General features: G+C 46.3%; 1 protein-coding gene across 5 annotated transcripts in view; it reads right to left on the minus strand.

Annotated features, from left to right (window-relative positions):
• LOC132867049 (early endosome antigen 1-like) overlaps positions 1 to 14,016 on the minus strand; it is a 270,591-nt gene that overhangs the window by 236,776 nt on the left and 19,799 nt on the right. For 4 of the 5 annotated variants that reach the window (XM_060899754.1, XM_060899753.1, XM_060899752.1 and 1 more), the window contains exon 4: positions 9,565 to 9,638. The exons of the other annotated variant lie outside the window; for it this stretch is intronic. In XM_060899754.1, coding sequence (XP_060755737.1) covers positions 9,565 to 9,638 — 74 coding nt within the window. The remainder of the gene's footprint in view (positions 1 to 9,564; positions 9,639 to 14,016) is intronic. 5 annotated transcript variants of the gene reach the window in all.

A 14,016-nucleotide genomic window follows, 5' to 3' on the forward strand; every position in this document is an offset into this window, starting at 1 on the left:
CGCATGAGAGAGAGAGAGAGAGAGAGGTCAGCACCGTCAGTGGTCACGCCTCCTCTGATGCCAACACAATACACAATTAATCATCCATCATGTCATGCACACATCGATCACATCACGAGCTAAAGCCAAAACCCTGTTCCTGTTCTTTACATTCCTCAAATCTCACCCTTCACTCCAGTACACTGGTGATCAGACCCCGTGTACTGCTCATTTAAAAAAAAAAAAGTCAATAACATTTCTCCGAACTGATATCTTTGATTTCTGGTCAACATACAAAACATCAAAACGTTTAATTTCAACAAAAACAGCCAGCCGACCCGGACCTAAAAAAAGTTTCAATAAAACTCTTCAAAATGTGATTAAATAAAGAGGGAGTGGCCCAAACAAATAACAAATACATTGCACTTACTGCACGTTTTCACGCGTTAGCTGTTAATACGCTGTTAAACGCGAAACACAATTTCTCCCTCATAACATGCCACGCTAAGTGTTGTTAAAAAAAATGGCTTCTGTACACCGAGATAAAATTAGGGCACTTAATAAATTACATCACGTCACCCTGACAGATGGTACAACCTGTTATATTTAGCAACTAAGTGTCTTAATGATCACTGGCTCAGCGTTGTACGTTGCAAGGAAACGAGACGCGAGGAAAAGAAAAAAAATAAAAAAGGCGGTGTGCTTCGCTGGCTGTGAAAACGCCGTTGCGATTTTTCATCCTGTCACTCTGCTCTATTAGCGAAGCCTAACACAATTAGTTATGAATATGCAGTAATAACATGCAAATCGTTCCCCCTACGAGTTGCCCCCAGGCAGAGGTCCGTGCCTCCCCAAACCCAATTCTTTCTACATCATTACAGCAGCTTGGCATAATTCATCAAAAAGAAAAGAGGGAGAGGAAAAAAAAAAAAAAGGGAGCACCACCCCCTCAGCTGTAGTGGCAACGAATGTAGCCAATTGGCAACTGTTAAGCGTGTGGCATTAACCGCGCTGTTGCATCGCGCCACCTCACCGCTCTGCCACTTGTGCGCGTCTCCCTGGGGTAATGTCAGATACAACGTTGCAGCCTGCCACAACAATTAACCCTCGTGTTAATTAGAAGGAAATGTCAGGAGCACAGATGGTAGGAGCTGGCACAGTGCCATCGCACCGACTGCTGCTGAACGAGTCTGACAGCTGCTCCGCCACACCAACCATCCAACACGCGTCAAAACTTTCCAGCTGGGAAGCACTTGATAAGCAATACGGGTTACATGCGCACGCGTGTGTGTATTGCTCAACAGCACAGCAAAAGATCTGCTGCTTCTGATCACAACACAAGAACAGCTCGAAAAATGACCAGAGAGAGAGAGAGAGAGAGACCCAGACACAGCCAGACCCAGATGCCCCTTTTCCACCAAAGCAGTTCCAGGGCTGGTTTGGGGCCAGTGCTTAGTTTGGAACCGGGTTTTCTGTTTCCACTGACAAAGAACTGGCTCTGGGGCCAGAAAAACCGGTTCCAGGCTAGCGCCAACTCTCTGCTGGGCCAGAGGAAAGAACCGCTTACGTCAGCGGGGGGGGCGGAGTTGTTAAGACCAACAACAATAACAAGACCGCGAAAGATCGCCATTTTTAAGCGACGAGAAGCAGCAGCTGTACAAACGCGAAGTCATCCATTATTATTATTGTTGTTGCTGCTGCTTCTTCCGTGTTGTTTTTGCTTTGATATTCGCGCCAAGGTTTATGCAAACGTAGCGACGTAACTGACGTATGCAGCGACGTAACTGACGTAAACAGCAACGTAACTGACGTGGCTCCGCTTAGCACCGCAAGCTATGGAAAAGCAAACTGGTTCTCAGCTGGCTCGCAAGTTGAATGAGTTGTGAACCAGCACCGGCCCCGAACCAGCCCTGGAACTGATTTGGTGGAAAAGGGGTAAGAGAGACCCAGACCCAGCCAGACACAGAGACAGACACAGAGAGCCAGACACAGAGAGCCAGACACAGAGAGAGCCAGCCAGAGCCAGCCCCAGCCAGAGTCAGACCCAGACCAGCCAGAGCCAGACCCAGCCAGAGCCAGACCCAGCCAGAGCCAGACCCAGCCAGAGTCAGCCCCAGCCAGAGCCAGCCAGAGTCAGCCCCAGACCAGCCAGAGCCAGACCCAGCCAGAGTCAGCCCCAGACCAGCCAGAGCCAGACCCAGCCAGAGTCAGCCCCAGCCAGAGTCAGCCCCAGACCAGCCAGAGCCAGCCCCAGCCAGAGTCAGCCCCAGCCAGAGTCAGCGCCAGACCCAGCCAGAGTCAGCCCCAGCCAGAGTCAGCCCCAGACCAGCCAGAGCCAGACCCAGCCAGAGTCAGCCCCAGCCAGAGTCAGACCCAGACCAGCCAGAGCCAGACCCAGCCAGAGTCAGCCCCAGCCAGAGTCAGCCCCAGACCAGCCAGAGCCAGCCCCAGCCAGCCCCAGCCAGAGTCAGCCCCAGACCAGCCAGAGCCAGCCCCAGCCAGAGTCAGCCCCAGCCAGAGTCAGACCCAGACCAGCCAGAGCCAGACCCAGCCAGAGCCAGACACAGCCAGAGCCAGACCCAGCCAGAGCCAGACCCAGACCAGCCAGAGTCAGACCCAGACCAGCCAGAGTCAGACCCAGCCAGAGTCAGACCCAGACCAGCCAGAGTCAGACCCAGACCAGCCAGAGTCAGACCCAGCCAGAGTCAGACCCAGACCAGCCAGAGCCAGACCAGCCAGAGTCAGACCCAGACCAGCCAGAGTCAGACCCAGCCAGAGTCAGACCCAGACCAGCCAGAGCCAGCGCCAGACCCAGACCCAGCCAGAGCCAGCCAGAGCCAGCCAGCGAGAGAGCCAGAGACAGCCAGGCACAGATACACACACACACACACACACACACACAGAAAAATAAATAAATAAAATTAAAAAAAAAAAAAACAGAGACAGACAGACAGACAGATAGACAGAGACACAGATGCTAGAAAACATGAACCAGATGTGCCTCCAGGGGCGGAGTTAAAGAAACAAACATGTTAATATGTTATGGTGATCCATCAGCGTCAGGTTTAAATAAATAAATACAACTTTCATGATTCTGAAACTGTATGTCCTGAGTTAATGAGAACTATTTGCTTGCAACTGAGTGCATCTGAGAAATTTAAAATAGAAATTAAGTAGTGAAAAGCTGCGAGGACCAGACAGGGTTGTGGTTTGAATAAATAAAGTTAATTAATTTGTGTGTGACTGAGTATATGCAAAATAAATAAATAAATTAGAAAGTGAGAACTCCAGTGGTACATCAGTTAATGATGTAATTAACCTGATAGACGAAAAATATTAAATAAATAAACCATGTATTTCAATGGTCTCAGAATAAACTTCTAAAATAAAAGTACTCTTTCAAATTCTTAGAAACGTTGCATTGATCTGTGTATGGATCGAGCCAGAGTTCAAACACGGAACAAATGATTTATTCTTAACTGAGCGTTATTTTACATCGGATTCTGACTAACTGCATCGCAGTGCCACTACACGCCGATTCATGCGACTAACGAGCCAAAAACAGCTGCTGTGCAACTCCACAGATCTACAACACAAACAACGGGGAGGGGGACGAGACCGAGGGAGGGAGGGAGAGAGAGAGAGAGCGCATGACAGAGAGCGTGTGCAGGGACAGACAGAGACAGACAGACAGAGCATGCAGAGAGAGACACAGAGCATACAGAGAGAGAGAGAGAGAGAGAGAGAGAGAGAGAGAGAGAGAGAGACACAGAGCATACAGAGACACACAGAGCATACAGAGAGAGAGAGAGACACACACAGAGCATACAGAGAGAGAGAGAGAGAGAGACACAGCATACAGAGAGAGACACACAGAGCATACAGAGAGAGACACAGAGCATACAGAGAGAGAGAGAGAGAGAGAGAGAGAGAGAGAGACAGAGCATACAGAGACACACAGAGCATACAGAGAGAGAGAGAGAGACACACACAGAGCATACAGAGAGAGAGAGAGAGAGACACAGCATACAGAGAGAGACACACAGAGCATACAGAGAGAGAGACACAGAGCATACAGAGAGAGAGAGAGAGAGAGAGAGAGAGAGAGACACAGCATACAGAGAGAGACACACAGCATACAGAGAGAGAGACACAGAGCATACAGAGAGAGAGAGAGAGAGAGACACAGAGCATACAGAGACACACAGAGCATACAGAGAGAGAGAGAGAGAGAGAGAGACACACACAGAGCATACAGAGAGAGAGAGACACAGCATACAGAGAGAGACACACAGAGCATACAGAGAGAGAGAGAGACACAGCATACAGAGAGAGACACACAGCATACAGAGAGAGAGACACAGAGCATACAGAGAGAGAGAGAGAGACACAGAGCATACAGAGACACACAGAGCATACAGAGAGAGAGAGAGAGAGAGAGACACACACAGAGCATACAGAGAGAGAGAGACACAGCATACAGAGAGAGACACACAGAGCATACAGAGAGAGAGACACAGAGCATACAGAGAGAGAGAGAGAGAGAGAGAGACAGAGCATACAGAGAGACAGAGACACAGAGCATACAGAGAGAGAGAGAGAGAGAGAGAGAGAGAGAGAGAGACACACAGAGCATACAGAGAGAAAGACAGAGCATAGAGAGAGAGAGACAGCATAGAGAGAGACAGCATAGAGAGAGAGAGAGAGAGAGAGAGAGAGAGACACACAGCATAGAGACACAGCATAGAGAGAGAGAGACAGAGCATAGAGACACAGCATAGAGAGAGAGAGAGACACAGAGCATAGAGACACAGCATAGAGAGAGAGAGACACAGAGAGAGCATAGAGAGAGACACACAGCGAGAGAGAGAGAGACAGACGGCATACAGAGACAGACAGCATACAGAGAGAGAGACACACGCTGCGCAGGGAGAGACAGATAGACGGGGAGCACGCACAAGGAGAGACAGGTGTGGGGAGAGAGAGAGAGCACGCATGTGCAGGGAGAGGCAGAGCACAGGGAGAGAGCACGCGTAAGCAGGGAGAGATAGAGAGCGCGAGTGTGCGCACGTGCAGGGAGAGACGGACAGGGAGAGAGCTCACACTGGGAGAGAGAGCGAGCGTGCGCATGCACGGAGAGACAGAGGGAGAGAGAGAGCGCATGCAGGGAGAGACAGCACACTGGGGGAGAGAGAGAGAGCGCACACACAGGGAGAGACAGACAGGGAGAGAGAGCACATTGGAGAGAGAGAGAGCACACACTGGGGGGAGAGAGCACAGGGACAGAGAATGCAGGCAGAGAGAGAGAGAGAGAGAGAGAGAGAGAGAGAGACACACACACAGTGCAGGGAGAGACAGAGAGGAGACAGACAGAGAGAGAGAGAAAGGGAGCACACGCAAGGAGAGACAGAGGGGGAGAGAGAGAGCGCACACGTGCAGGGAGAGTGCGGGCGCAGGGAGAGACAGAGGGAGAGAGAGAGCGCGCACAGGGAGAGAGCGAGAGAGAGCGCGTACGTGCAGGGAGAGACAGAGAGAGAGAGAGATATTGGACAGGAGTCCCTCATGTCTGTATTTTGGCCACACTGTACTGTATTGATCTGTTTGCGTCCCTAATAACAGAGGGCCAGAACCTGTAAAAGTCAATCGAAGTTATAAAACACTTGTTTCCGCCCACAGAGCAGGTGTTACTGAGCACCGAGCCCCTCCCCTTCAACACAGCCAGACTTACTGAAATAAAACCACCACTCGTTCACATCACGTCATCTTAGAGAATTTCAGTTAGTCTGCTCTGGCCAGCGTCTGGGTTCCTGTACTGGGAATGAATGAGATTTATTATTTATTTAAAGAATTAGAGATTCTGATTCCTCAGAAGTTGTTAATTTTCTTTGCGTAAATACGCAGGTGATTATTGAGAAATAGTCCGAATCTCTCTACCAATCAGCGCACGCGATTTTCTGATAATCACCTCGAGCAACTCGGCAAAACGGCGGCCAACCACTTCGGCACCGTAAGTGAGGAAGAATTACAGATGAAAGAAAACGTCGTTCCTAAAAGCGCTAAAGATGCTATGAAGTTTGGTTTAAAACTATTCGAAGGTAAGGTGGAGTTGGGATTTTACTTTATCGACTTCAAAACAAAGGATTTGATGTGATTCGGCGTAGATAAGTGACGCAAGTCCGCACCACAAAGTTATTACATTTACATACCGCTTTTGAAGATTGAAATACATTATTTTATTAATATGTTTTTTAAATAAAAGTTACCTGGGCGGCACGGTGGTGTAAGTGGTTAGCGCTGTCGCCTCACAGCAAGAAGGTCCGGGTTCGAGCCCCGGGGCCGGCGAGGGCCTTTCTGTGTGGAGTTTGCATGTTCTCCCCGTGTCCGCGTGGGTTTCCTCTGGGTGCTCCGGTTTCCCCCACAGTCCAAAGACATGCAGGTTAGGTTAACTGGTGACTCTAAATTGAGCGTAGGTGTGAATGTGAGTGTGAATGGTTGTCTGTGTCTGTGTCAGCCCTGTGATGACCTGGCGACTTGTCCAGGGTGTACCCCGCCTTTCGCCCGTAGTCAGCTGGGATAGGCTCCAGCTCGCCTGCGACCCTGTAGAACAGGATAAAGCGGCTACAGATAATGAGATGAGAAATAAGTTACCTGTGTATTTATACCAAAATTATAATATATTTATATATAAAAGCAATTATCTGCCTCAGGCTCAGTGAATAAGAATCTCGACTGCACCTCAGTTATTATTCACCGATATTCACTTCACCTTCAGTGAGTAAGTGTTAAATAACACCAGCAGCTCCGACAGTAGTACAGGATCGCATGAATGCACTCAGAGGCTGTTTTCGTTACTATAGTAACAGCTATAATTTTACATCAATAGTTTAAATATGGGTGTAAAAATCACTGATCTGGTGAAGTTTTCTGAAGGAGGTGTGTGTGTGTGTGTGTGTGTGTGTGTGTGTGTGTGTCCCCTTTCTGGAAGGAGTCTCCAGTGTCAGCACTTTGTAACAGTCAGAGTCAGCTGTAAACCAGGTTGTCTGACATCTTCAGGACGGAGGTGTTTATACTTTTTTTTTTTTTTTATACATTTTTTCCTTGTTTTTAACTCCAAGAGTGAGGGGCTGGTGAGGGAACAACTGTTTAATCGCTGCTATAAATTAACGCATGCGACAACAGGAATTTGTTTCGCAAACGATGTACATCAATTAAAAAAAAAAAAAGTGACTATAAACCTATAAACGGATGAAAAGTATGTTGTGTTGCCTTTTGATAAATGTAAAATCGAAATCGTTAGTAAACTGCTGTGGTTTCAGTGGAATAGAACTTCAAAATGCGATGCCGTTATCAGAAAATAACCCATCAAATCAATTAAGAACAGGAACCGACGTGTTTCCAGACATTCCATGACGTTAAATGTAACCAAGTTGATTTAAAAAAAAAAAAAACCCGGGCGGCACGGTGGTGTAGTGGTTAGCGCTGTCGCCTCATAGCAAGAGGTCCGGGTTCGAGCCCCATGGCCGGCGAAGGCCTTTCTGTGTGGAGTTTGCATGTTCTCCCCGTGTCCGCGTGGGTTTCCTCCGGGTGCTCCGGTTTCCCCCACAGTCCAAAGACATGCAGGTTAGGTTAACTGGTGACTCTAAATTGAGCGTAGGTGTGAATGTGAGTGTGAATGGTTGTCTGTGTCTATGTGTCAGCCCTGTGATGACCTGGCGACTTGTCCAGGGTGTACCCCGCCTTTCGCCCGTAGTCAGCTGGGATAGGCTCCAGCTTGCCTGCGACCCTGTAGAACAGGATAAAGCGGCTACAGATAATGAGAATTGAAAAAAATAAATAATAAAAAACCAGACCTACTTTCTTTAAATAAATAAACCTGGTAAGTGGTGGTGAGCTGACTGCTGTGGTATAATAGAAATAAAACATTTTGGAAATTAAGGAAATAAAATCAACTTTACGGTGTAAACACTGACGCCGCGTCCTCAGCCTACTGTGTGATGTCATGGTTTGACAGTGTCTAACAGCACAACATGGAGGAGCGTTTATTCCTTATTTTTTGAGACTGACGGGTCAAAAAGTGTTCCTGGTGTTATTCCAGAGCACAAATTAAAAAAAAAAGTGCTAATCTGCATAAACGTATCATCTCTGCTGGAAATGACAATGATGTGTATAAAATAAAATTTAAAAAAAAAAAAAGTGACGAGTAGCTTAACTGAACCGAACCTCAATAAATCATTATTTTGACTTACTCGAGCTGTTGTAAATATATAAAGAAGTCAGTAGATAAACAAAACAAACAGGAAGGGGGGGGGGGGGGGGGGGGGGGGAACAGTGAAATTCTTTCACCCAGCACAGAGAAAGCACTGCCGGGGATCATTTCAATCTGTTCCTTTTAATGTTGACGCTGGTGGCAGGGATGCTGCCTACATTTCATATTTACATGATTTGATGCCATGGTTATTATTCGTATTATTATTTATTTATTTTAGTCCGTGATGTTTGAAGGCGCTGAGGCTCTTCCTGGGAGCCAGCTGTGAGAACGTAAACCACGGGACACACGGGCTCAGCAGCCTCCCGAGACAACACCTTCCTCTTTGAAGGCACTTGTCTTTCCCCCGGGGTTGGGGGTGGTGGTGGGGAGACCAGAAGCCTTTTTATCCACACACTTTAGCACTGCTGTGGCTCGTCGAGAGAGACAGACTTCGGAAAACTTTCCGTGGAGAAGAAAAAACTAAATAAAAAAGGTTAATGAGAACTAAAGGTGAAAATGTTACACAAGCAGAACATCAACTGTAGTACAAATGAGAAGAAGAGGGAGGATTTTTACTTTCCACAGGTGAAATAAAAAAAAAAAAAAAAAATTACTAACCTCTACAAATTTTCAAAAGGTTTTTCATCTTTCCTCCTTCAGCGCTCGAGTTTGCAATGACGAGTAACGCCGTGCCTGCGACTGCACAATGTGTTTAAAACTCAAAACCTTTCCTTGATATTCAAAACTTGTTTTATTATTTCAGCAGCCGAACACGAGGATGGAGTGGCATCATTTCTAAACGCGACGCAAGAGCATGTGAAGCGACTTCACAAAATGGGGCCTGTGAAACTAACCTTAAATAACAAGGTTTATTGAATTCTTGATTCTGATTGGTCGGAAGCTGCACAAATAAAACAGACGGTAAATAAATAAATAAATCCCTGGACGTGTGTAATTAATGATGTTTAAAAGTTACATACGGTTTCCGATATCTTCAGGACAGCTGTTTCCTCTCCAACATGACGAGCTGATTTTTTTTTCCCCCTTATTAACTTTACGCGTGAGAAGACAGTGAGAGGCTGGTGAAGGAACGACCGGGATGTTTAAAAATATATAACTACCAGTACACTGTTGAGGTACAAGAGGAGGAGAAGGGAAAAAAAGAAAAGGAAAAAAAAAACCCCACCCATGTCAGGATGTGTTATCGCCATGGTAACACTAACTCCACTTCCTCACAAGACCCAGTCGTTGATTATTTTCCGACAGCAGAGTGTGCAAGATGTTCGAACATGTATACAAACTGAAACAAACCAAAACAGGTACAGTTTATTACTTACGATAGCAGGGTGCTGCGAGCTGATTGGTCCGTGATGCTCTCCAGTGTCTGTGTCCTTAATGTGAGCCCTGTGACCTGTAATAACCATCACACACACACACCTTTATTATCTGTTCGCAATAACATGACAATGCCAGCAAGCGTCTGTGATCTTAAAATCACTTTCAACAAGAGTGCTCCGAGAGCGCAATATCCCCCGCTGGCAACTCCGCCATAACGCTGGTAAAATATGACCGAATTTAACAAAATTACAATCTCTGTATTACCGACATATAACAAAGAATCCTGCCAAGTTTGGTGAAATTCCTCCAAAAATTGTGAGGGGACTTGATATCAGAAGGTGAGCACCCTTCTCTGGACGGACATCGCCATGACATAATCCCCCTTCGGGCCTTTTGGCCAGCGGGGGATAAAAAGCAGACGCAAGAGGTGGGGGGGGGGGGGGGGGGGGGGGAATCCAGGTAGACACGGAGCTAATACGGAGATAATTTGATGAAATATAATTAAGATAATCGCATTCTCTTACGTCTCATTTCCATAACTGGGTTTCAATCAAAACTTTAACTCAGACACTGACATAGCCATGTTCTCCGAGCCCTTCGAGACGGATTGTTGACTTCATTGACCCTTTATCTAAATCTCTGAGGCAAAGAGCACGATGCAAAAGTTTGGGCACCCCAAAAGACTTTAGGTCTCGAAGAGCTAAAGCCCTCAGACCTTCATTAGCTTCTTAAAGTGCATATCCTGGACCAATTTCGTGTTTTTTTTTATATATGAAAGTATGTCCCTTTACACACTCATCCAGAAGGGTAATTTTGCACAAGGCCATCGGTCTACAGCAGAAAAAAATAAAACAACAAAACATGTCTGGAGCCAGATTCGTGACGTTACCTGCGGAAGCACCAGCAGGCTGCGAGAGCTTGCACGGTTTCAGTGCACAGCCTGTGTAGACCAAGTTTAGCAGCTAGTGATTTTGCATTGAAATATGGAATTGTCACCTGAGAGCAATGTTACTTCACCTTTGGATGAAGAATCTAATGAGACGTCAGAATTATTTCTTACCCTGGCAACAGTCAACTTGTGAACTGCTGATTTTCTTGGTCTTTTTCTCGGCTCTGCTTTGGTCCTCGGCTTCCGGGTGCCTCGCACGAAGCGCTCCCATTTCTCTCTCGTTGTCTGGTCTTTTGGAAAATGATGAGTACTAATCCCATCAAGATTGGTGTTGCTACATACTCCTACGATACATCTGTTAACCATTTTAATAATTACGTGATAACGTTGAAGAAATTTGCAGAAAACCACCAGGTCGTTTTCTCATAAACGAACCAGCGCTGACGTAGGATTCAGAGGGAGGCGTCCCGCACGCGATGTCACGAAAATCAATGTTTGCCGGGAAATCCAAATGCCAAGTTCTTTCAGAGGCGGACCAATTCAACTCAAATGGCTTGATTTCAACTGAATTTTTCTGGTATTGCGCAAGGTAAAACACACTGCACAAAAATGTGACCGATATTTGACCAAAGTTTAATATAAAATAGGAGAATTACACTGATCTTGCTCCTGAATTTACCCGTGATATGCACTTTAAGGCTTGTTCACAATCATCATTAGGAAAGGCCAGGTAGAACAAATACCCTGACCTTCTCAAACCTCGTCCCAACAGTCAGCAGCCATGGGCTCCTACAAAGCAGGAGAAGGCTAGAAGGGGAGTTTTCAGGAAGCCGCCCCCACCGATACCAGCGAATTTTGGAAGAAAACGTCATACCGTCTGTGAAAAAGCCCAAAGAAATGTCTCTCCTTTAACTTTATGCCTTTTGGAAAATCGGTCTTTTTACTCACTTGTCAGAATTTACACCGAACCTTAATCATTTATAATTAGTCAAACATCGAGTCCCTGCGAATCAACTGTTACTACAGCAACGATAACCTATTAAAACAAGAGCATTAATATAAAATTATACGTTATCGGAAATTAAATCACATCTTCAAAACTAAGAGAGTCACGCTACGATAGAGAAGAGTTTCACATTTTGTTAGTGTCTTGTGGTATATAGCGACGCGATATACATTTGCCGTATCGTTCGCCCGTCCCACAGAGCACGTCTCTAGGAACAGACCGAACGGAGAGACAAACGCGAGACATGTGAAACGTGAAGACTTTGTCAGAATAATAAAGTCGCTGACCAAACACAGCAAGACGGATGGAAGAGACTTGAGTGTATAAATAAATTCAGTGAATAAAACATACGGACGGTTCACATGGTCAGCCTCGTACTACATCTAATTAGTCTTCCGCTGTCTCGCCTGGTGTTGTCTTTGGAGAGCTGGGGATTTCAGGCTGGCCGTGTTGCTGAAATATTGGGGGAGTGTGTGCTGGAGTGAAATATGGGGCTGTGTGTGGACTTGAAATATGGGTATGAGTGTGTGTGTTTGGAAGGTGCAGTGACAGGTCACTCTGGGGGGGAAAAAAGGAAATCAATGTGGATGTTAATTACTCGCAGGTCAAGTCCCTGTGCCATCAGGTCTATTTTTTCCTCTGTGAGCAGAGACCACCCTCCTGATTTTGTCACTCTGCTCAGGTTCCTCTAAAATGTTTCGTCGCCACACACACACACACGAATATGGCAACACGGGGCGCGAGTCACATTCATTAAAGTCGACGCATTTTATATTTTTATTGAATGGATGATCCTGACACAAGAGCTCTCTTATTGTTATGGCTCATAACGCTCGGCTGATTTCCGGGTCGACAAACAGCATTAGAGGGGGGAAAAAAAATTAATAAATAATAATAAATAATAATTAGGAAGGATGCAGGTTTAATCCCTTAACAACTCCGCTCTGTATGCATTTTAAACTGAACAGAGAAGGATCAAAAGTGAGCACTTATCACAATTTCATACGAGTTCATCAACATGCAGTATTACAGCTACAGCAGGTGTCACAGGTGCACATGCGCGAGCGTGTGTGTGTGTGTGTGTGTTGGCTAATTAAGCAGCGTGCCTAAGCTGAAGGAATGCTTGCTCACTGAAGGCGCACAATTGCTATTAGTGTCGAGAGCAGTGAGCCGGTGTAGACAGAGCATCGAGCACCAAGGGGAATTAAACGGCCAGAGAGAAACAATAAAAGCAGGCTGGAGGCCCGAGCCATGAAACACTGGCTTAAAAGAGTGAACAGAAGGCTGATTGGTGCCGCTTGTGAGCCACCCATTATGTGCTCCGACTCTAATGAGGGAGGGGGAATTTTAAAAATAAATAAATAATTTCGAGCCAGCCGCTCCAGAGAGGCAATAACCGAAATTAAATTCCATACTCTGTTGTGAACCTGCGGTGAATCTCCAGCTCAAAACAAGCACTGGCTCAGTCATTTGCGTTTTGATCACATTAAACAGCTTCATTTCATTAAAAGGACGCACTACTAAAGTGAGATTTGACTTCTCCCACCTTTACTCTACTGAGCAACTTCACTTTCGCCAAAAACCCTGTCGGAAAATAAGCGTGTGCATGGACGGGGTTGCAAGACTTGAACTACGGACGACTGAAGAAGTCAAATCGGAATCAGGACTTCGCCGTTTAACTGCACAAATAACGTAACCTCAAAATAGCAAAGGCTGCGTCCGAATTACATTTCGAAGCTTCTTTACGCTGCTCGTGAAGCTGAAATCATGGGTTCTGGAACGGAGATTGTGCAGCTGCAGCGTGGAGTCTGGAAACAGAGGTCTCCTTATAGCTCACTGACTGAAAAACGAGTCTGGATCAGCCTCTTCGAGCCAGCACGCATCACTGAGCTGACTCTAAACCAGCCGAGTGGTGTTTCAGAGTGATGTGCAACCCGTGGCTCTGAATGCACTCTGCCACAGTTAAGGCTTCGTGATTTTTGGTCAGTTTTAAAAGACAGACAAGAGAAATCACTTCAGGAGGAATTTCTTGAGGAGAGGGTGAGAGCGGATGTGATGATCTATAGGAAGCAACTACGAGGAATTAACGAGGAAGAAAGTTTCCAGAGAAAACAGGACGATTTCGACCAAATGCGCTTCGTTAGCTGTGCAAGGAAAAACTCTTCTGAAGCTGGAGGAAGTCAAAAACATATACAGCACCAGTCAGTCAAACATTTGGATGAGTAAAGGCCTCTGCATGCTCTTGCGACAAGGCTTTCGCAGATAGCTTTTCGCAGACAGTTGTAATTTATCGTTGAGCGGGGAGTAATAGGCGTGCGCGATGTTATTCACCCCCACAACGCAAGGGGGCGCGAAGTCGCGAAATCGCTAGGAGTAGTTGGTGGGTGTGGTTAGTGGAGTGTTTATCCTCCGGTTACTTATAATGACTAGAACCGGAGTCGTATAGATGTACGTACTTCCTCACTTCCTCGATCAACCGCTCTTCGTGCTGTTCCATCTTCGCTCGTGTTTTTAAAAATGGCGGTCGTGAAAACAAACCAAACCGGGAAAGTAGGG

This window comes from Neoarius graeffei, chromosome 19 (assembly GCF_027579695.1).
Source record: "Neoarius graeffei isolate fNeoGra1 chromosome 19, fNeoGra1.pri, whole genome shotgun sequence".
In the NCBI taxonomy this organism is placed as follows: Eukaryota; Metazoa; Chordata; class Actinopteri; order Siluriformes; family Ariidae; genus Neoarius; species Neoarius graeffei.